The sequence below is a fragment of the Acipenser ruthenus genome, chromosome 7 (assembly GCF_902713425.1).
Source record: "Acipenser ruthenus chromosome 7, fAciRut3.2 maternal haplotype, whole genome shotgun sequence".
Classification (NCBI taxonomy): Eukaryota; Metazoa; Chordata; class Actinopteri; order Acipenseriformes; family Acipenseridae; genus Acipenser; species Acipenser ruthenus.
The window spans coordinates 32055268-32078586 of record NC_081195.1 but is presented as its reverse complement, the minus strand read 5'-3'; the positions used below and the strand labels follow the sequence as shown (position 1 = coordinate 32078586).

At 39.0% G+C, this 23319-nt stretch overlaps 1 protein-coding gene across 1 annotated transcript; it reads left to right on the top strand.

Moving 5' to 3' along the window:
- Positions 1–10601: 10601 nt before the first annotated feature.
- On the top strand, positions 10602–12390 carry LOC131737639 (uncharacterized). Its single transcript, XM_059027889.1, has 2 exons — positions 10602–10634; positions 10823–12390. The coding sequence occupies exon 2, from the start codon at positions 10849–10851 to the stop codon at positions 12301–12303; it is 1455 nt and encodes a 484-aa protein (XP_058883872.1). The 5' UTR covers positions 10602–10634; positions 10823–10848; the 3' UTR covers positions 12304–12390.
- The last annotated feature ends 10929 nt before the right edge of the window (positions 12391–23319 follow it).

Sequence of the window (23319 nt, the reverse complement as noted above, 5' to 3'; positions counted from 1 at the left end):
AAGGGTTCGTGTTTGGTAAGGGTTAGGGGTTGTTAAGGGTTTGTGTTTTGTAAGGTTTAGGGGTTGTTAAGGGTTCGTGTTTGGTAAGGGTTAGGGGTTGTTAAGCATTAGGGGTTGTTAAGGGTTAGTGGTTGTTAAGGGTTCGTGTTTGGTAAGGGTTAGGGGTTGTTAAGGGTTCGTGTTTGGTAAGGGTTAGGGGTTGTTAAGGGTTTGTGTTTTGTAAGGTTTAGGGGTTGTTAAGGGTTCGTGTTTGGTAAGGGTTAGGGGTTGTTAAGGGTTTGTGTTTTGTAAGGTTTAGGGGTTGTTAAGGGTTCGTGTTTGGTAAGGGTTAGGGGTTGGTAAGGGTTTGTGTTTGGTAAGGGTTAGGGGTTGTTAACGGTTTGTGTTTGGTAATATCTTGTACAGCAGACTGGAAAGAAACATGCATTTTCATACTAGGTTAAATAAATCTCAGTTTTCTGAATCTCAAACCCTTATGAATCAAAATATATCACAAAATGCTGCAAAATATAGTGCAATGAATTAATTCAGATGAAAGCAGAAATGCAATGCAGTCGTGTGTAGTTTACCTCTGGTGTGGTGCTGCACACGCCAAGCCAAGCAACACACCATAAATTTGGTAGACAGCGACAACTGCACACCCTCAATGTGTTATAGTGCTTATCACATGATAGTTTTTTTTTTTTTTAATAATAAATGCATATTTTCTATTTGAATAATTTTAAAATCATGGATTTTGTAATTGTAATCAATGTATCCAAAAACTAGATATATTGGATTGACAAACCTTAAAAAATTAACAATAATTAATGTGGAATTAGTTTCCATATAGAATTATAATATTCATTCTTAAAGTTGAAGTTTCTTGGTGAAGAAGAAGAAGAAGAAGAAGAAGAAGAAGAAGAAGAAGATGGTGAAGATGATTATTTATAAAAAAAATGCTAGATTATTCCAGAATACATGTACATACCTTCATGATAAATAATTAAAATATTTGCTCACTGGCTTTCACATTGCAAAAAACAAATAAAATGAATAAATAAATAATACTCCTAGCCTACGGGGCCCTCTTCTGGACAGCAATGGAATTAGCACACAATGGGGCTCAATATAAATTTTTAGTACTTTTTTCAGAAAGTAAAAAAATAAGCCATTAAAGAAACCCTGTTGAATAAGGTCTGGGGGTAATGTGATTCTCTGCTGTTGATATCTAACGTTTTTATTTTCTGAGAATGTTTTTTTAGGAAAATGATTAAATTGCTGTTCATGGGGGGGAATATTATTATTATTTGTTTATTTAGCAGATGCCTTTATCCAAGGCGACTTACAGAGACTTGAGCGTGTGAACTGTGCATCAGCTGCAGAGTCACTTACAACAACGTCTCACCAAAAGATGGAGCACAAGGAGGTTAAGTGACTTGCTCAGGGTCACACAGTGAGTCAGTGAGCGAGCCGGGATTTGAACCAGGGACTAAACCAGATTTAATTAAGTGCCCAGTCTGGGCTGGTCCGGCTTTTACCTGTTCCACTGCCTAGACATGGCATTAAACATGAGGTATGTCTTCAAACCTATACCACACAATTACTCATTATCTATAGCCTTCAAATTTATAAAAATAAAATTCATTATACACCTTTTCTTATTTTTCGTAATCACTTAAAATGCCAGACCCAGACAAAACTGCCTGGATGGGGCATTAAAACATTGAGAAAAGTCTCATCTGTTTTCTGTTACCGAGCATGCAGTGCAAATTTTGCCTCCTTTGTATTGTTCTCACCCTCTGTGAAGCAGAGCTGTATGTATTTTTATTTCTTAAATGATTAGATTATAAATTATATTTTGATTTCCTCTAGTTTCAGTTTGTGGTGCGGAAAGAACAGCGAGCAGCTCCGTCCTCCGCTGTGGAGGCAGAACACAGATGTTTTTCTTTTTCCTACAGTGATATATTGAGAGATTCTTTGGCAGTAATTTGGTTGTGTGGCACTGGTGCTCCCCCACTTTGGGAAATCCTGGCGCACTAGTCCACTTTTGAAAATCGTGCCCTCTATCAGTTTTCATATTATTTTAATAACTCATAATACTACTGGCTAAGACAAAAGTGTCTGGACATGGCGCTAAAACAAATACAAACCCATAGAAAGCTGTAGCTACTCAATCTCCTTCCATATACAAAAATAATCACACATTTTTAATAAATCAAAATTCTTCTGAACAATGTCAGAACTGCACAATAGGATGCGAAATTAAAGGGCAACACCACCACTAGTATATATCACGAGTAGTCTGTATTTTACTGATAGGAAACATGTATAAATATATATTTGTTCATATTTCAAATAACTCCAGAAAACATGATATGTTAAAATTAGGAGTAGAGAGGTTACACAACTACAGTTCCCTTTTTTGGAAAAGACACCTGGCCAATAATGTCCACGAAAACACAACAAACATCATAATCTGTGAAATACTGCAATATTAAATGTAATAGTGAATTAAATATCTTAAGTGAAATAAGTGTGATATAGGCTAATCGTAACAAATGAAATAAAGTCATTAAAAACAGGAGTAGAATTTCCCCAATTTCCTGCTAACCCGAAACAAATCACATCAAAAGGATATCAAGCGGTTACAGGCATTCAGGACAAATGTTTTCTTTGTGAGTTTTGTTGGGTTTTGAATACATTCAAGGTGGTACCAGTCTTGACATTTTCCTTGGCAGAGGACCATTTTACACTTTTGTTTTTTTTCACACTGCTTACACAATAAGCACACAGGCCATGTTGAAACAAAGTACTCAAATTGCATTGGCAAGGATATTGTTGATTTCTGATTTGTGGGAGGCTCTCTGAACATCCTGATTTTGAACAGCCTTTGATGCTGTATGGGTCATTCTTTTTTTGGGAAATGTGCATCAGTATGGACTTTTGTTTTATTCTGTAGTTCTGCAGCTATCCACATTCTAACAGCAGTCTTGTCATGTAAAAATGCCACAACAGATCCACTACACAGTATGTTCACATAGAGACAGATGCAAACACCACAGTTCAGAGATTGCCTTTGAGCTGCAATATCCAGTCCATTAATAAAGTTAATACTTCTTCTTCCACCTATTACTTAAATTACATATGATGGGTGCAGAGACAGTAAAGCTTCCTTATCTTTCATTACGCGTGTTACCAATTTCATATCTTCTGGCTCTGTCTATTTTAGATTTTTTTGATACTGTTTTAATGCCCTGTCCGGACAATTTTGTCTTGGTCTGGCAGCATTTTAAGTGCTTAAAAAATATGAAAAGTCATATAGTGATAATTCTTTCTAAATAATCATTTTGAGTAGGATTTAAGACAATCTGACACCTTTTAATGTCCTGTCCAGGCAGTTTCTGTGTGTTAAAAGTTGCTGAGTTTATGGCCACGTTTCCTTAAACAGGATTATAAATAAACAACCAACATGTATTAGAGTGAAGTTCACATTCACAAAATATTGAAAATAAATCTTTATTTCAGATTTGTTTGATGATTCTGGGATTGTTTTGACATATGGGGCAGGATTTTCAGAAACAGCGTTATTGTATCGAACTCGCAGTATAGTAACGACAGCTTTCGTAGCAAGTGATTTTCAAATGAAATGTGTTAATAAAATGAATCCATTAATGCTTTGAAATTGAGTCGATGAGGTCATTAATGAACGCATTTCTTGTTAAAAAGCTTAATTCTCGCCGGTCACCGACATCACTTCCTGTCTCAATGACTAGCTAAGAGGAACTCATTAATCAAAATGCATGTTAACGAGCTCAAGAAAAATTAATGGAAGCATAATTCGCTGTTATGGAAACAACTAGCGTACAGGGAGGCGGCTCTCCCACCAGCGAGCAGCAGCCAAATGGAAATAAAAAATAACGGGAATGTCTATGTTGTGTATAATTTGTAAACTTCATTTAAAATTGTGCATTTTATCATGCAGAATGTACAATTATTTAGAACACTTCACATATAAAATGCTGATTTACAATTATCTGGCTTGTGGGTATAAATCGAACGACATAGATTTAAAATATATATATTGTGAGGAAAGGATAGCGTCGCCTTTAAGAAATGGCGGCGCTAAGGAAGAAACTACACAACCCAGAAATCCGAGTGTCAATTAATGGGGTGGGGTTTCTGGGTTTAAAAAGGAACAGGGCAGAGCCATAGGGGGAGTGTGGGGAAAACGGCCCGGTTGTCCTGAAAGGAAATAGCGTGCAAGCTCCAGTGTGTTGGGAAAACAACTAAAAAGAAAGAGAGCACAAGGTAAAACTATTGTTTGTGTTAAAATATAGTTGGCGTTTAGTTTTGTTTAAAGTGCGGTTTTTCCTCTTGTTGAGGTAGCCTTTTGTTTGTTAAAATTTATTTTTATTTTTATTTTCTGTTGTCGGGGTGAGACTTGAAGATAGTATACTCCGTAGGAATTTAAAAGAGACCCGCGGTATCCTGTGCTATGCGGTTGTGCGCCGCCACAACCATAGCGTGTTGTGCTATATGCTTTATAACCTGTAATGGAAGTTTTCAATTCCTCCTTGAACCTAAGTTTGGTAAGGAGTTTCCCTTCCTGGTTCTCTATCCCAGCCCGCGTGTTGACTCAATGAGGAGACGTTGTAGTTCAATCAAATAGTTTTATTTTAAGTTTGCAAACTGGCGCGCTCAACAAAGTAACACAGACTCTGTTAGCAATAGGCAGAGACGCACACTAAGCTAATTTTAAATGCAGCTTATATAGTTTTCTGAAACATCATACAAGAAGGAAATTAAACAGTGTAACCATATAAGGATTGGTTTTAAGGCTTAAAGGAAGTAAAGGCCATTTAGGGCCGCAGTCACAAGAAAATTGATTCCATTTCTTAGAATCAGAAAAAAACAGTCATAAGACAAATGCACGCTAGGCATGACAGCTAAAATTAGTTTACTGGTTGCTCCTTGTTACCCACAAAGGTTGTTTACTTTAGATTCTCATTGGTTCGTCTGAATAGAGAGGTTAATAATAAGTCTCTGATTGGTTGTTGCTACTCCTGCCGGTGGGGGCAGTTCAGGCAGACTTTCTAGAAGCTTCTCAACAGTTACATGTGGCGCTGTGCCAAAAGGAAACTTATGTCTGTCATACCTCTAAAAGTATATAAAATATAAAAGAGAAATAAACATACACAAACTACCCTTTCTATCTTATTTCAGTTCCCAGTATCCTAGAGATACCGGGCAGGGCTACTTCTTACCCTCATTGTTCCATCTATAAGCTCTTTGTACTGTCAATGCTGTGTCTAGCTTTATTGAGTTATTTAATGCCATTTAGGCAATACCTTATAAGAAAATAATCCACTACAAACCCAGAGAGGTATTGGTTGTTTACGTGTTGCTGAGACAGTAAATAATAACCAGAAAGAACGGGCTTGCGAGACTGGAAGTGCAAGACATTGTTTATTCATAACACAGACACAAGACACGTTGCATATAATGAATACAAAAAAAAATGGACACTGGCTTTTAGAAGAGACACCATTTGCTTTTGTGGATGACCGGGAGTTGGCTGCAGGGGTTCTTTCTCCACAGCCCGGATATAACTTGTTTTATCCTTGTTCATTTCTCTGGACGTCTGGGACAAACCTGGCGAGACGGTATAACCAGACACACTCTGACAATGACAGCTCATGAACTGGGAGACCAAGAGTCACAACAGACAGATCACTTTGCAGCATCTTTGTGATGTCAGCTGTTAATCAGCACAATAAAAAGTCAATGCACATGCTCTAAAACACCTAAAACATCATTTTTCGATCACATCTAGTGAATGTTATCCAAATATAAGTGATACGTTTCTTTTGATGCTCAGATATAAGTGATAAGTTTCTTCTGATGCTATTGTTTTGGAACCAGATTCAGCACCCTGCGGCTTTAAGCAAGTAATAAATTCAGCTCACAGAAGCATAGATGTGACAGATATCAAGAGGATCGGCTGTACTCAGAAGGAATCAACCTTTGTAAATTGACTGGCAACCAGCGAGCTCACTTCAGAAGACATACTTTATTAAAAAATAACAATTGCATAAGCAAATAGTCGAGACTTTTTACAGAGCACACAGAAATGGATGTTAACCGACTAAGGAATGACAGATAAGAAACTCTCTTTCATTTTTTCTTTATACCGCAATACAATGCAATTAATTATAAACCAATTGTGTATTAGGTTGAGGACTTGTATCGTAATTTTAAAAACTTAGTAGATGTGCAATGAAGTGTTACATACATGGTATACATGTATAATAACTACAAACAAATTACACTTCAAACGTATTTATTTATAGCCTGCACTCGTACATACTAAAATACATAAAAAGTAGATTTCAACATAAGAAAATAAATTACAACCAATATAGATAGATGGCTTACCCCCCGCCCCATCCAAAAAATGTTTTTAATCTGTGCCATCCAATTTTTACCCACACAACAGATAATCATAAATCAGCATTGTATATGTGAAGTTTTATCATACTTATCAGTACATAACCTTCATACCAATGTATGCACCGTTGTAATTGTCCTGATATTTTGTTGGCTGTACATGTGGTAAATTTAGAGAAACTTCAGTCGGAGATAAAAATTGATATTGTTTCTTGTAGTACTTGTAGCTGTCATTATCATAACACCACTTGTACAATTCCCTAAGCATATTTTGTAGATACTTTGTTTTATTTTATGTTAAATCCAGTGCTCTCTTTATAACGTTAGTCAGGAGCCACAGTTACGAGACCGTGCTATTTGTGTTCCGCCTTATAACGAGAATGAAAGTGTGAATGGAATGACATCAAGGGGCAAATGGGAACTGCCTTATAACTGGTTCTGCGGTATAAAGCATCACCTTATAAAGGGGGTGCACTGCATACTGGAATTACACATGTGGTTTAGTGTTTACAATGCAAATACTAAGTAACCACAAATGTGGTGGGGGGAGTCTGACAACATTACAAATATGTTCCATGTCAACGATCTCAATCACATGTTTTTGCTGAGTTTATAAGCATTTGGGCAATACAGTATATGTTTCCTTCATTGTAAATAAAAAACGTGATTTGGTATAATTTAATGATAACGCTATTAATAATAAATGAATCATGATTATAGCAGCAGTTAAATATTATACTTAACTGTGGGGCTGTTGGGTCTTGTTTTAATAAAATATCATGGGGCTCCCGAGTGGTGCATCCAGTAAAGGCGCTCCACGTGAGTGCAGGATGTGGTCTATAGCCTGCAAGTCGCAAGTTCGAATCCAGGCTATTCCTTTGCCGATCGTGGACGGGAGCTGCCAAGGGGCGGCGCACAATTGGCCGAGCGTCGCCCGAGGGGAGGGAGGGTTAGGTCGGTCAGGGTGTCCTCGGCTCACCACGCACCAGCGACCCCTGTAGTCTGGCTGGGCGCCTGCGGGCTTGCCTGTAGCTGCCCGAGAGCTGCGTTGTCCTCCGACGCTGTAGCTCGGGTGGCTGCATGGTGAGTCTGCAGTGTGAAAAAAAGCGGTCGGCTTGACGGCACACGCTTCGGAGGACAGCGTGTGTTCATCTTCGCCCTCCCGAGTCAGCGCAGGGGTGGTAGCGGTGAGCTGAGCTTCAAATAATAATTGGCCATTCCAAATTGGGAGAAAATAATAAAAATAATTGGCAACGACTAAATTTAAAAAATATATATATATATCATTACGGACGTTATATACAAACCAATGGAATACCATGTGTGTGTGTTTTAAGACAGAGAGAGAATACACGCATGTCTCAAGTCAAATGTGGTTTTCACGATCACGTTACCTTAAGTTCAAGCTAAAATTGTAGATATGTATTACTGCCATAGCCTTATCTTTTCGCCTATTGATTGCCTCATTGCCACTGTACTTTATGCATCCCTTCCTGCGATGTCATCGGGCAGTGTGTTCCGGGCTTAAGGTTACAAATTGTTAAAACAAGTGAACAAATCTCATTCATAACCACAAGAATATAAAAGTCTAAAATATTTCATGTAGGTAGTCTATGTATCATCGGCGTCACAGCCGCGGTCTGTTAATTATGTTTAAAGGCGAGTTATATAGTCTTTAGTTAATTAAAACCCTCCTTTTCCAAGTGCAAATTAACTCCCGATAAATTATGACAATTAACAAGGATTTACTCTTAAATTCCCACACAAACAAAATAAATAGTTGCAAGAAGCACTGCTCGTTAAGATAGTAACATTATTTTGTACATCAACATAATTTCAGAAATCACATTAGCATGATTATTTGATAATGAGATAGGCATAATGACCTCTTGAAAATGCCAAACTCAATGCTACATAATGACTTGTTGATTAACACTGAAGTCATTTACGGACTTTTGAAAATCCTGCCCCAAGAGTCTAGAACAGTTTAATTAATGTCAAACTTTTTTTTTTTTTTTTTAAATGCACAAACACATACAGTACTTTAAATAACCTAATAACTAAAAGTGTAATATGTTTAAATATATCCTCAGAAATATAGTTTCTATACATTTTATGGTGCGATACCATTAAACGCTGAAGAACCCTGCCCTTGACATTATCTACACCTTGATCCATCTGCCTCATAAATCCTCTCATTTCAGAGCACATCCCTTATGATTTTGGTCAAGCAGGTGGAAATGAAAGAATATCTTACATTCAGATGTGCCTGAAGCATTGCAGACAGATCCTCAATAGTAGAAGCTGGGGAGGAACCGTCTCTGCCACAATAGCTACGTTCACTTGGGGTGCTTGTGTCTGGTTAGAACTGTGAATTTGTTTGACATTAACACAAGCTAAAGGCAACACTGGTAACTCAGGGCTGAGATCTTCTCCTCAAACCCACCCTGCAGTGTTTCAGACTAATGCATATCTTTTCAAACATCTGTAGTTCAACTGCAGTGGTGGCCAATACATGGATCGCGATCCACAGGTTGTTCACAAAAGATTTTTAATCTCAGGACAAATCAGAACAAGCACCAACATATAAGCATACAACAGTTTATGTTACGGCTGATGGGGAGAGTTTTGTCAGGATGCAGGGGAACTGATGGCAGGCAAGATTGCATTTTTAACAGGGAGCATGAAAATATTAAAACACAGTGCTTCAAAATGGCACACAATGTGCGGAGAGGCATACATCCAGAAATGTCAGCCAGACCACCCCACTACTATAAATAGGCAAGTAGCACATTCTGAGAAAGATGCTACCAGACAGTTAAAAATCATTTAAGTTGGAAAAAAATATGTCCATTATAATTTTTTGATGCAAAAGTATTAAACTGCTTAAGAGTTATGCAAGCAAGGAAAGGAAAACAAAAGAAGGTATGTAGATATTCAACAATAAATTTGAGCAAAATTGTATATATATATATATATATATATATATATATATATATATATATATATATATATATATATATATTTATATTTGTGTGCCCCTAAATTTATCACTGTGCGCCTACATTTAAAAAAAATAAGTTAGCGTAGAGCCCTGCCTACACCAGGTTTCAAGATTCGGATGAAAAATGCTGGTAAGCTTCTGTTTTATAACTACCTATGCTTAATTATATATGTACGAAAAGCCTAATTTGTTTGGCTTGGCATTGAGTGTTTACAAATACAGTTATATATTATGCTGTTCACATGCAGACTCCATACATCATATTGTGCTGTTTTTAAGGACCATTTGGGTAACCGGCCAATCAGCAGCTTTTCAACCCCCCCACCCCCCCAATCCTGTATTCCGGGGTTCTTCATAGTAGCAGCAGTCTGTCACTACGAAAACAAGCTCTGCTGCTTTATTACCCCCTTTCCTTTGCTGCAGCCATTTCCATTAATCTGTTATTATCTTTAGCATAGATTACATCTTCTCTTTCTGTCCAGCCTCTTGTTTCCGTTTCTGCTGCTCTGTTTTCATGTTTATTCTGTAGTTTGGTATGAGACAGAACCCATCTTATGTACACGATGCTAACAAAATAATTATAGTCAATCTTACCCAATACAGTATTGCCACACCCACAGCAGTCTGCCCTATACTTTCTTGAGCCAGCTGTTTTTGCCCATCCCCATGACCTATCCACTTCCATTTGCTACAGTACATAGATGCAAGTCTCAAATGTGCAGTTTTAAAAGAAACACATGTTATAGTGAACATGTGTTTTCATTTAAAACATTTACAATAGTCATACACCACATTAAAGAAATCTGATTTTGAAATTTACCTATTTTCCAGAACATTCCAGATAGATTCAGTGCTGAGTAAACTTGGAGTAACTTCTAGAACTTTCTAGAACTTTCCAGTAATATAAATAGTAGTATAAATACAGGGGCCTTAAGCCCACCAGTTCAGTTTAGTTCCAGCTGCCTAAGTGGATACATATGTGCATTTTTCTGAGATGGCATCAAGAGGCTGCAAGCATCCGGCAGACGCATTTTGCTATGTCTGCGGCCAATTTATCAAGACAAGAGCGAAAAGTACTCCGTGGAAGCATCTGCTAAGATGTGTGAGGCCTACAAGGCATATTTTGACATGCCTGTCGGGGATCAAGATAAACCCTGGGCACCTCATTTCACCTGCGAGCACTGCAAAAAAACTCTGGAAGGTAAGATGAACAATTGTTGTTCGGAATTTTATGTTATAAAATTTGTTAAAATTTTTAAAATTGTAAAAGTTTTTAATTTTAAAATGTTTTACAATTTTCAATGTTATAGAAAAAATATATCATATATGAAAAATGTTGCGAGAATCTCTTACACATTAGTAATGGGTGAAATAAATGTATTTTTGTAGGATGGTACAGAGGGGAAAAGAGAGCCATGAAGTTCGCTATCCCAAGAATTTGGCAGGAACCCACTGACCACTCAAGCAACTGCTACTTCTGCATGGTGGACCCTTCCAAACGTTGGACTGGCAAGAATGCACCTGCTATCACGTATCCAGACCTTCCTTCATCCATCGCCCCGGAGCCACTCTGCCATGAGCTCCCCGTACCCACTCCTCCGGAGAGAGAGCAGCCGTCTTTAGAAGAGAGCAGCAAGTCAGAGAGCGAGGAAGACGTTGTAGATCCAGATGACAATTTCAGAGATGGAGCTGAGGAGAGAAACCCATACTACCCCAACCAAAAAGACCTCAATGACTTGATTAGAGATCTTGGTCTCACCAAGTCCAATGCCGAGCTTTTGACGACTAGGTTCAAGCAGTGGAACTTGTTGGATGAAAGTGTGCAAGTCGCAGATCAGAGGAAGCGTCACCAACCTTTTTCCAGCTTCTTCACCTGTCAAGATGGGCTCTGCTTCTGCCACAATGTGACCAGTCTGTTCGAGGCAATCGGAATCGCCTGTAACCAGAATGAGTGGCGCCTCTTCATTGACAGCTCATCCAGGAGCCTCAAAGCCGTGCTGTTCCATAATGGTAACAAGTACCCGTCTCTTCCCCTGGCTCACTCGGTGCACCTCAAAGAGGATTACAACAGCATCAAGACCTTGCTGGACGCCTTGAAGTATGATGAGTATGGCTGGGAGGTCATAGGAGACTTCAAAATGGTGGCATTCCTGATGGGTCTCCAAGGCGGTTTTACCAAGTTTCCCTGCTATCTTTGCCTTTGGGACAGCATGGACACCAAGGCACACTACCACAGGCGGGACTGGCCACAGCGGACCGAGTTCTCTGTGGGAAGGAACAACGTCAAGTGGGAGCCACTGGTGGACCCCCGGAAGGTGCTGATGCCACCACTGCACATCAAATTGGGCCTTATGAAACAATTTGTCAGAGCTCTAGATAAGGAGTCGGCAGCCTTCAAGTACCTTCAAGACTTCTTCCCTGAGCTGTCTGAGGCAAAGGTCAAAGCCGGTGTCTTCGTCGGACCACAGATAAAGATGATCCTGGAGTGCAATGAATTCCCCAAGAAGCTCACTAGTAAGGAGAAAGCGGCTTGGAACAGCTTTGTCGCAGTGGTTCGGGGCTTCCTGGGCAATCACAAGGCCGAAAACTATGTGGAGCTGGTTGAGACTCTGGTGAAGAACTACGGCACAATGGGCTGTAGGATGTCCCTCAAAGTCCATATCCTTGATGCTCATCTTGATAAATTCAAGGAGAACATGGGAGCGTACTCGGAGGAGCAAGGCGAGCGCTTCCACCAGGATATACTGGACTTTGAACATCGCTACCAAGGACAGTATAACGAGAACATGATGGGAGACTACATTTGGGGACTGATTCGTGAAAGTGATTTACAGTATAATCGTAAATCTCGAAAAACTACTCACTTCTAAATCTTTTGTAGTCATTTTTGTATTACTTTAGTATAAATACATGTTAATTTGGATTCATATGTTGGTTTTTTCTGACTTTATGTGAACGAAAAGACACAAATTTGCCCGTTTTCTCATTGGAAATAGGTAAATTTCAAAATATCACTGTCCTGGTCACAAAAGCAAAGTTTGTTTGGGAATAATAGCCATTTTCTATACTTTTGAGGCATAAGCAATTAGGAAATAACACTTACTACCCAGGAACAAAAATTGTGTTACATAGTGTAATCAAGGAGACACAGGAGACAAGAAGACTGCCCCTTTTTATCAATATAGATTTAATTGATTAATTAATTGACCAATTAAGTACACCAATTTGAAGTTAGTATAACTCCAAATAAATAACACAGGTTATTTTACCAAATCAAGAGGGGCAAGTGTATGAAGTAAAGGTGACACAAAGATAAAGTAACAAGGACTTTATTTTCACACTATATGAACAAGAAAAAAACAAAGAAAACACAAACTCATGAATAGTACTTACTTAAATCAGACACCTCAAGGAAGTAATATTTAGCAACTAATAGCCATAAAAGTGATCCAAATACAGCAAGGATGATGTAAATTCAAATGGGTCTCATCCAAGCATTTCAAACCTTCTGATTAGTAATAGTTAGAAGCAAATAGTGATTTCCACTGAAGCAATCCAACCAGAAATAAAGCGCTATACTTTAAATTGTGCGTTTCAATCCTATCATAACTTTATAATACAAATGAAATATAACCATTTCAATAGAAAATATGTTAACTACAGCTTGTGACGCATTTTCAGCCTTTCCTTGAGCAGTATATCGTATAAAAATCATTAAAATTAATCAACATTGAATGTTTTGGTGCTCTCTTCCGTAGCGCTTCTGTGACGTCCTGTCGTTGACTCGCTCTATAGTCACACATAGTATTCTATTGAGTGTATGTCCCGTTCCTATAATATGTAGCTGTTGTTTTGTTATGGCCGCCCTTTGTTGGTTTAAAGGCTTAGGCAAACAAACGCTTTTCATTCCGACATAATTCACCCTGCCGGCGTTCACTGGTGTGGGTGGCTGTCAACGATATGTGCTCCGTCTTTCGGGTGAGACGTAGTTGTAAGTGACTCTGCAGCTGATGCATAGTTCACACACCCTAGTCTCTGTAAGTCGCCTTGGATAAAGGCGTCTGCTAAATAAACAAATAATAATAATAATTTGTTATGTATACAGAGCATTTAGAGAGCATTGTTATTTTGAGTACAGTCCCCCTTTAAAGGGACAGTAAAAATTGCAAAACTTTAAAGAAACAAACTTAAACCACACTTTAAGGTCAGTAAAATAAATTGAATATAAAAATCAAAATAAAAATGACACACCAAAAAAAAGCATTACATTTGACACCCATTACATACAGACGTGCTCAAATTTGTTGGTACCCCTCCACAAAAAACAAAGAATGCACAATTTTCTCTGAAATAACTTTACTGACAAAAGTAATTGGCATCCACCATTGTTTATTCCATATTTAATAGAAATCAGACTTTGCTTTTGATTTTTTATTCAACATAATATTGTAAATAAGAAAACAAATGAAAATGGCATGGACAAAAATGATGGGACCGCTAACCTAATATTTTGTTGCACAACCTTTAGAGGCAATCACTGCAATCAAATGTTTTCTGTAGCTCTCAATGAGACTTCTGCACCTGTTAACAGGTAGTTTGGCCCACTCTTCCTGAGCAAACTGCTCCAGCTGTCTCAGGTTTGATGGGTGCCTTCTCCAGACTGCAAGTTTCAGCTCTTTCCATAGATGTTTGATAGGATTCAGATCAGGACTCATAGAATGCCACTTCAGAATAGTCCAATGTTTTGTTCTTATCCATTCTTGGGTGCTTTTAGCTGTGTGTTTTGGGTCATTATCCTGTTGGAGGACCCATGACCTGCGACTGAGACAGAGCTTTCTGACACTGGGCAGTACGTTTCGCTCCAGAATGCCTTGATAGTCTTGAGATTTCATTGTGCCCTGCACAGATTCAAGGTAACCTGTGCCAGGCGCAGCAAAGCAGCCCCAAAACATATCCGAGCCTCCTCCATGTTTCACTGTAGGTATGGTGTTCTTTTCTTTGAAAGCTTCATTTTTTCGTCTGTGAACATAGAGCTGATGTGACTTGCCAAAAAGTTCCAGTTCCAAGTTCCAAAGGACATTCTCCCAGAAGTATTGTGGCTTGTCAATATGCATTTTAGCAAATTCCAGTCTGGCTTTTTCTTTCAAAAGTGGAGTCCTCCTGGGTCTTCTTCCATGGAGCCCACTTTCGCTCAAAAAGCGATGGATGGTGCGATCGCAAACTGTTGTACCTTCACCTTGGAGTTCAGCTTGTATCTCTTTGGCAGTTATCCTTGGTTCTTTTTCTACCATTCGCACTATCCTTCTGTTCAATCTGGGGTCGATTTTCCTCTTGCGGCCGCGCCCAGGGAGGTTGGCTACAGTTCCATGGACCTTAAACTTCTTAATAATATTTGCAACTGTTGTCACAGGAACATCAAGCTGCTTGGAGATGGTCTTGTAGCCTTTACCATTACCATGCTTGTCTATTATTTTCTTTCTGATCTCCTCAGACAACTCTCTCCTTTGCTTTCTCTGGTCCATGTTCAGTGTGGTGCACACAATGATACCAAACAGCACAGTGACTACTTTTCTCCATTTAAATAGGCTGAATGACTGATTACAAGATTGGAGACATGTGTGATACTAATTAAAGAAACTAATTAGTTTGAAATACCACTATAATCCAATTATTTATTATCTTTTCTAAGGGGTACCAACAAATGTTTCCAGGCCATTTTAGAATATATTTGTAGAATAAGCAATAATTCATCTCTTTTCACAGCTTCTTTGCTTTATTCTATGACATACCAAAGGCATGTAAGTATACATGATAAAATAGCTTTTAATTTCATCACTTTTCAGGAGGAATGAAGCATTATTTCAATGAGCTGTAAGGGTACCAACAAATTTGAGCACGTCTGTATATGATCACCTGTCGTAAACCAGGTGATTCCCCTATTGACAGGCATTTCAGCCAGTAGCATGCTTTGACCCAGAAGACACCACTAAGGTAAAATGACATTGGAAGTGAGAACCTATGTATCAAATGAAAGTGCATGGCATGTAAGATTTATGGAATTAACCCTGCATCATAATTAGTAGGTTTGTTTGGTGACAGGACCTTATCCCCCAGCTCCATAAAACCTACTGTGATGAATTCCCAACAGCCCCTTACTTAATATAAGTACCAAAGCGGTTATACATTGCAGGTCCTGAAACCTTGTGAAGGTGAAGATTAGTGTGCAAGAGGTGAGGCTCAGTACTTTTATGTCGAGCAATCCAGAGCAGGTGGGCAGGCTACTGATCCTACTGAGTCCTGCTTTTTATCCACTCTGAATGTGCTCTGTGTCTGGCCAGTAAGGTTCGCTGTTGTGCGATGAGGAGAAGGAATCCCTGCCGGTTTCCCATCCCCCACCCCGGGAGCGTCAGAACCAATGTGACGCCCACTTCAGAGTCCCCAGCAAACTTCAGCCTCTTTGCACAGCAGGACGCTGACTAAAGATGAAAATTAGCTCAGCGAAGCTATGACTCAGTTCAGTTACCAGATAGAATCCACACACAATTATTTAGACAAGGCCTGTGCTCAATAATACACAAATAACAGCCTGAGCTGTGGCCAAAGGTTTTGCATCACCATAGAATCAACTAGTTTTGCTTCATAGTTTATTTGATTACATGATGTTAAATAAAAGATCAAATTATGTTCCTGAACATTTCATCGTGAAGTAATTTTGATGTGGTGTAAAGCTGGCACTGCGTGTTCCTGTAAAAAAAAAAAAAGTCTGAATCCTAAAATTTTGCCTGCAAGTGAAGGCCAAAAATGAAACATTTCCTATTGAAGTTGTAACACCTTTAATGTAAGTACCATAGGGTATATTTGCAGAAATGAACTTTTCTATTGCCACATTTTTTTATGTGTATCAAATCCTATGTAAGTAGCAATTTTGCTCATATTGGTGAGTCGATGCATCAAATTAGAAACCAGTTTGCATTAAAACCTTGAGAGTGTGAGAGTGCGCTTCTTTTTGTGCTAGTATGGTAGATTAGTGTGTTGGATACACACGTTAGGCCTCTACATTCGCTTGGACAAGCCAGATCAGAAGTAGACCTATTGTATTCATGTTTTCTTGATTTAAAAATTAAGGCAATAGATGTTGTGTTTGGATTATATGCCGATATTATATAAAAAGAAGCTGCATTTAGTACAATAGTTAAATTAGTCCACACCTCGCCCTCTCTCAACAGGAGTCCCCCAAGGGTCAGTCTTGGGTCCTCTCCTGTTCTCTCTCTACACCCGCTCCCTGGGCCCCCTCATCGCATACTATGGTTTCTCATACCATTTCTATGCTGATAATGCTCAGATTTTCCTCTCCTTCCCCACCTCTGACTCCACCATCCCCTCCCGTATCTCTACCTGTCTGTCTGCTATTTCCTCCTGGGTGCACTTGCATCATCTCAAACTCAACCTCTCTAAATCTGACCTCCTTTTCTTTCCCTCCTCCTCCTCCCCCTCCTCTGATCTCTCTATCTCTGTTCCTCTGGAATCTACCACACTCTCTCCCTCTTCCTCCGCTAAGAACCTCGGAGTCACCCTGGACCCCTGCCTCTCTTATTCCCAGCACATCTCCACTCTGGCACGCATTTGCCGATTCTTCCTGAGCAACATCCAAAGAATCCGACCCTTCCTCACCAACTACGCCACCCAGCTCCTGGTCCAGGCCTTGGTACTCTCCCGCCTAGACTACTGCAACTCCCTCCTGGCTGGCCTCCCTGCGTCCGCTCCAGCTCATCCAGAACTCCGCTGCTCGCCTGGTGTTCTCTCTGCCTTGCTTCTCCCATGCAACTCCACTACTCCGCTGACTCTACTGGCTACCGATCACCGCTCGCGTCCAGTTCAAGACTCTTGTACTAGCCTACAGATGCCTTGACCAGACTGCACCCAGCTACCTCCAGACCCTCATCTCTCCCTATACCCCCACTCGACCTCTCCACTCCGCCTGCACAAGAAGAATGGCTCAACCTCCTCTATGCTCCCCTGCCTCCAGAGGAATCTGCCAAGTGTTTAATCTGTAGTATTTTTGTATTGAATTATATCCTGATGTAACTATCATTGACACTGTTATCTGCTGTATTATTGAATTGTATTTTGTCACACTTGTACTTGCTTGAACCAAAGTCATTGTATTCATCATTGCATTTATCTTGCTCTTAATTGTATTATTACTTGCACTGTGATTCTTGAAATGTATTTTTTGTTTACAACTGTAAGTCACCCTGGATAAGGGTGTCTGCTAAGAAATAAATAATAATAATAATAATAATAATAATAATAATAATAATAATAATAATAATAATTTGTGAGATTAATTCAAATGTTTTGCTTTTGCTTTTGGACATAAAATGTTAACAGTATTGAACAACCATAGTTCAGATAGAAATTACTTCTGTTAAAACATAGTATTTTTTATTATTACAATGTTAAAGGGACATCTGATGCAGATGCATGCACATTCTTTTCAGTTGTTAAAAAATCAAGTATTTGTATTTCTTTTTTTATAATCGGAATTGTTCTAATTTGAATGTAAGTAGTGCCTTTTTGTTTAACTGAACAAAGAAGACTACACGGCGATCTGATTCAAACATTCAAAATCCAAAAAGGTATAGACAATGTCAACCCGGGGGACTTCTTTGACTTGAAAAAAGAAAAAAGGACCCAGGGGTCATAAATGGAGATTAGATAAAGGGGCATTCAGAACAGAAAATAGGAGGCATTTTTTTACACAGAGAATTGTGAGGGTCTGGAACCAACTCCCCAGTAATGTTGTTGAAGCTGACACCCTGGGATCCTTCAAGAAGCTGCTTGATGAGATTCTGGGATCAATAAGCTACTAACAACCAAACGAGCAAGATGGGCTGAATGGCCTCCTCTCGTTTGTAAACTTTCTTATGTTCTTATGTTCTTAGAAAGAGTGCAAAGAAGAGCAACCAGAATCATCCCGGGTTTAAAAGGCATGTCGTATACAGACAGGCTAAAAGAATTGAATCTATTCAGTCTTGAACAAAGAAGACTACGCGTTGATCTGATTCAAACATTCAAAATCCTAAAAGGTATAGACAATGTCAACCCAGGGGACTTCTTTGACCTGAAAAAAGAAACAAGGACCAGGGGTCACAAATGGAGATTAGATAAAGGGGCATTCAGAACAGAAAATAGGAGGCACTTTTTTACACAGAGAATTGTGAGGGTCTGGAACCAACTCCCCAGTAATGTTGTTGAAGCTGACACCCTGTTATCCTTCAAGAAGCTGCTTGATGAGATTCTGGGATCAATAAGCTACTAACAACTAAACGAGCAAGATGGGCTGAATGGCCTCCTCTCGTTTGTAAACTTTCTTATGTTCTTATAAAAAACTATTATGCACAACAGTGTTTTTAGTTATTGGGTCTTCTGTTAAAAAAACTAATGTTTGTTCTTTATTTTGAAAAATACAACCTCAATGCATCGATTATCGTTGATAAATGCCTATACGATAATCAAATACGAAATTAGAGTGCCGATTGCACCACTTTTTTTTTTAAGTGAGCATCTTCTTTAAACATTATATTCTTTGCAAAGTACAAAGCTTAAAAGGTCCACATGGTAAAAATAAGAATGTGGCAAAAGACAAGTGCATTTCTTCAAATATAACTATGGAAATTCCATTGCAATTCCAAGGCAGAACTACCACCTTAGAAAACATTACATTTTTGGACATCACTTATAGGCAAAATGTCTATATAGACCCTTATCCTTTGTCTATTTGTATTTATATGAAATACTTCACCAGGAAAAACTCAGAGATGGAAGAATCTAATTTATAATAAAGCAGCTGAGCTGAATCAGACCATTATATTACATTCACAACAGGGTGCCACCACTACAGTAAACTCATGCACACAAACATCATAGGAAAAAACAAATATTAACTTATATCTGTCTAAAGTAATAAAGCAACCACATGTCTAGCTAAAGTAATGAAGCAGCTTGCAATGTTATTTTGTGTTGATTTATGAGCCCCCTAACTTTCAAATAGGATGGCTGACAGCAAAGTCTTCCTTAAGATCAAGTAGAATGCACCGAAGGATAAACTGACTAGCAAGCAGACTCCAATCAAACATTTGAATATATTTGGGTAGTTTCAGAGACAACTCATTATAATTAAATGTAGCTAACAGCAATTCTGACGACAGACAGGAAGCTGGTGCTCACTTCCATAATTTACAGTATCAGCCCATGGAGGCAGGTGTCCACTTGAGTTTACCTGGCACATGACCAGTAGGGGCCACTGTAGTGCAGTGAGGAGAAACATTCTCTGCCAATTTTGCCTCCCAATCCTGCGGGAGTGCAAGAGCCAATGCCTGCACTGTATGACTCATTCTGCTCAGCACATAGCCATGCTTTTAACAAACTGGGAACCTGGTGTTTGCTTATAAACTAACCTTTCCTTATAGTTCAAATAATTCTAACATGGGTATAATTCTATATCGCGATCATATATACTATGCTCCATAAAGAAATTAATTTGAAGACAAACTTATAAATTAATTATTTGTTCAAACAATATAGTTAAGGATTCCTCTATCTTTGTTACACACGGTTAGCTGACACAATAGGGTTTGATGATACTGTTCAAAGTAGAATCCTGCATCGGGTTGGGTACCCACGGGTGACCCACAAAAGCAAGTCGGGTTCGGGGCGGAATGTGAACTTTTTCGCGGTTTGCAGTTCGGGTCTGAATTTGAATCACCAAAAACATTTTCTGTCCTTTTTGCATACTCATCTGTAACCCTTTCCCAAATGTATTAGAAGGTAAATGTACCCGTATTTCCTGCACTAAAGCAGGAGGCGATTAGGGAGGAGTCAGCTGACTAAGTGAAACAAAAGATAACAGAGGGTTTATATCATGTAGTGGATAATAGTTTGAGAGGCAAATCAGAAGTGTGGAATTCTTTTGGAATCATAGCGAATGAAAATAATGAACATGTGACTGGATTCGTTGCTTGTCATTATGTTTTTGTGTACGACAGCCACAAAACTGGTACTGCTCTGCGAAAGCATATGACATGAAAGGAAAAGATATTTTATAGTAAAGTAAGTAGAGATAGTTAATGTTACAATGTTAAAATATATCCAGACCACTAGAGAAAGCTACCACACTGTATAGCCTATTGTATAAATTCCATCTATGGAGAATGGTAGAGATATCTGTGTGTGAAAATGTGAGAGCAGTCGACGCAGGCAGTAGGTAAAGGACAAACACTTGCGGGTTTGGGTAGGGTTGCAGGTCTTATTAAAGCAGGTCGGGTCGCAGGTAAGAAGACGGTGTTGCAGCGGGTTGCGGGTTTGGGTCATGTCCTATGGTAACGGGTCCGGGTCAGAAGCGGTTCATAAAAATTGGACCCACGCAGGACTCTGGTTCAAGGGTATTTATTATCATTCATTAATTTATATGGTGTGGATGTAGGTCATGGCAACCTACTTTCCGTCACCTGTAATGGGCAATTTATAACCTTGGTGGGGACTGCAAGCTGACTCACAAACTACTGACTGATTGCATATAAACTGCATCAGGACTAGTTCCACTGAATCCATATTATAGGGTGGCAGAGATTAATTCAGCATTTCTAAATTGAAGGGTAAGCCCCATTTTTTATAATATTCTCAATGACATTTGCAATATAAATAGTTGCTGGCTTGGTTTTATTTTATGTTATTTGTGTCTTCAAAGTGCATACATCATGGATTTACAAAAAATACTCTCACTCTATCCACAGGCATGGGATAAACCCAAATCCATCCACCACTTGACTGATAGGGCAGTGGGATTAGAGCCTGTTTCTGACAGGCTTGTATTGATTTCCTGGAGACCACAGCGAGAAGGCAGCTGCTTGGTCTGAACAGGCTGTGTTATTGCAGACAATGAATGTGTAGCAAGGAGAAATGTCAGTTCATTTTGGGTAGAGCTTCACTTAGTCACTAATCTTTCTTGCATGCCAGGGAATGATGGGACTTCCACGTGAAGCTGGTGTGATTGGTAGAATGTGCCACACTGACAATGTATAGGTTTCTTCCTAAAAGTGGTGGATGGATATTTGGTGGTTGCTTCAATAATGGATGGTTTTAGAGTGAACTCAGGCATTTACAAAGATGTGTCCTCTTTCCGCAAAAACTAATTGTTTTAAAATTAGAAAACAAAAATACTTGGATAGCATATACGTAACACAATGTCTATTATAATAGGCCTACACAATTCAAATCAATACATATCAAAAGTGTTCCCTAAGCTAAAAGCCTCATGTTCCCTAAAAACCTGTGTATTCTGGAAGGTCAATACGACAGCCATTTCATATGACAATACTGTGAAAAACACAACATGCCTCGAAAAAATCGCTGACCTTAGGACTGTAGTGTAGTGTACTACTTGACCGATCCAAACATCTGAAATGCTTTTTTAACATTCCAAATGTATTCTCAATGACAGATCAAGCAGAGGTGATGGCTTGATTATACCTGTGTTCAACAGGAGTACTTGGGTTGCAAAACAGTGCCATATACCATGGATACTTTGCCCAGCACGCTTCACTAAAGTTGCAGTAACTTCATGTACTGCACCGCTTACAGCCAACTGACTAATACCTGCAGTAACACCTACAGTCCTCTCAAAGGAACCAGTGGTAAAAAAAGTTAGTGCAGCCGTGACCTTTAATGCAATAGGCAATGCGTTATATCTTCCCATATCTCTTTCCAGATCTGTCTGCAGTAACTCGCAGCTATAATTTGCTTGTTAGTCAGAGGCAATGTATGCATTCTCTGTCTGATGCGGCTTGAATAAGCCTGCCTGAGATCTCCTTTCAAAAGGCAAACACAGCACCCAATGCCAGCTTTACACCACATCAAAATTACTTCACGACAAAATGTTCATGAGACCACGCCTTAAAAGTGATGCCGACCACTGACTCTAGTGCTAGCCCTAAAAGATGATGCAAAGCCTGGCTGCAAAATCACATTCCAGCGCAAAAACGTTTGCACCGACTTTGAGCTCCAAAAAATCGTACCCAAACGACCTTTGCGCTAGCGCCACCACTTTGCGATGTCATGAAAATTGGGCCCATCATGTTTTAAAATGAAAATCCATGTTTGCTAAAACATTTATGGAATTATTTTGTTAGCCACAATCATTTTAAAGAAGAGAATAGTCTAGCATTTTGAGACTTTTACTCTTTTGGTAAGCTGAATTGGCAGCCATTCAAGCAGTTTCATGAAGTGGGAGGCAAAACCAGAAGCTATTTTTTTCTTGGTCCAGTTTCACCAGGTACAGAGTGTCCTAGTCATTGCTGACATTTTCCTCAGGGTATAGTAATATTCTGTTTTAGTACATATAGTACTACCCTCTCACAGTACATTCAGGTCCTTTGCAAATGGCGTGCAAGAATACATTTGCATGTCATTGGTATTTCAAGACTTTTTTTTATCAGAGTGTGACAGCATTGGAAATAAAGTGCAATATAGAAATAATCTGGATATATATTTCAGGATTCTAGCATTTCACATTGGGTTTCGTGCTATTTATGCATTCCATGCCTTTTGAAAGTTTACCACAGTATTTTTGCAGTTTCCCCATGGTTCTATTATGCATTTACCGTCATTTACCATGGTTTGTAATGATTTTACAATACCTCTCTGGGATTCACAAAGCTTATATACGCTTTACCATGTTTGCAGTATGCTTTACTACAGTTGGCCACGCTTTTCCTAGGAAAAATTATAAGGGAAGTACTTTCCAGATATTATGGTAAAACTACCTTCTGTAACCCCCACCACATATATTGCTTCATGTCCTGATGAGTCAGAAAGATGCTGGCATG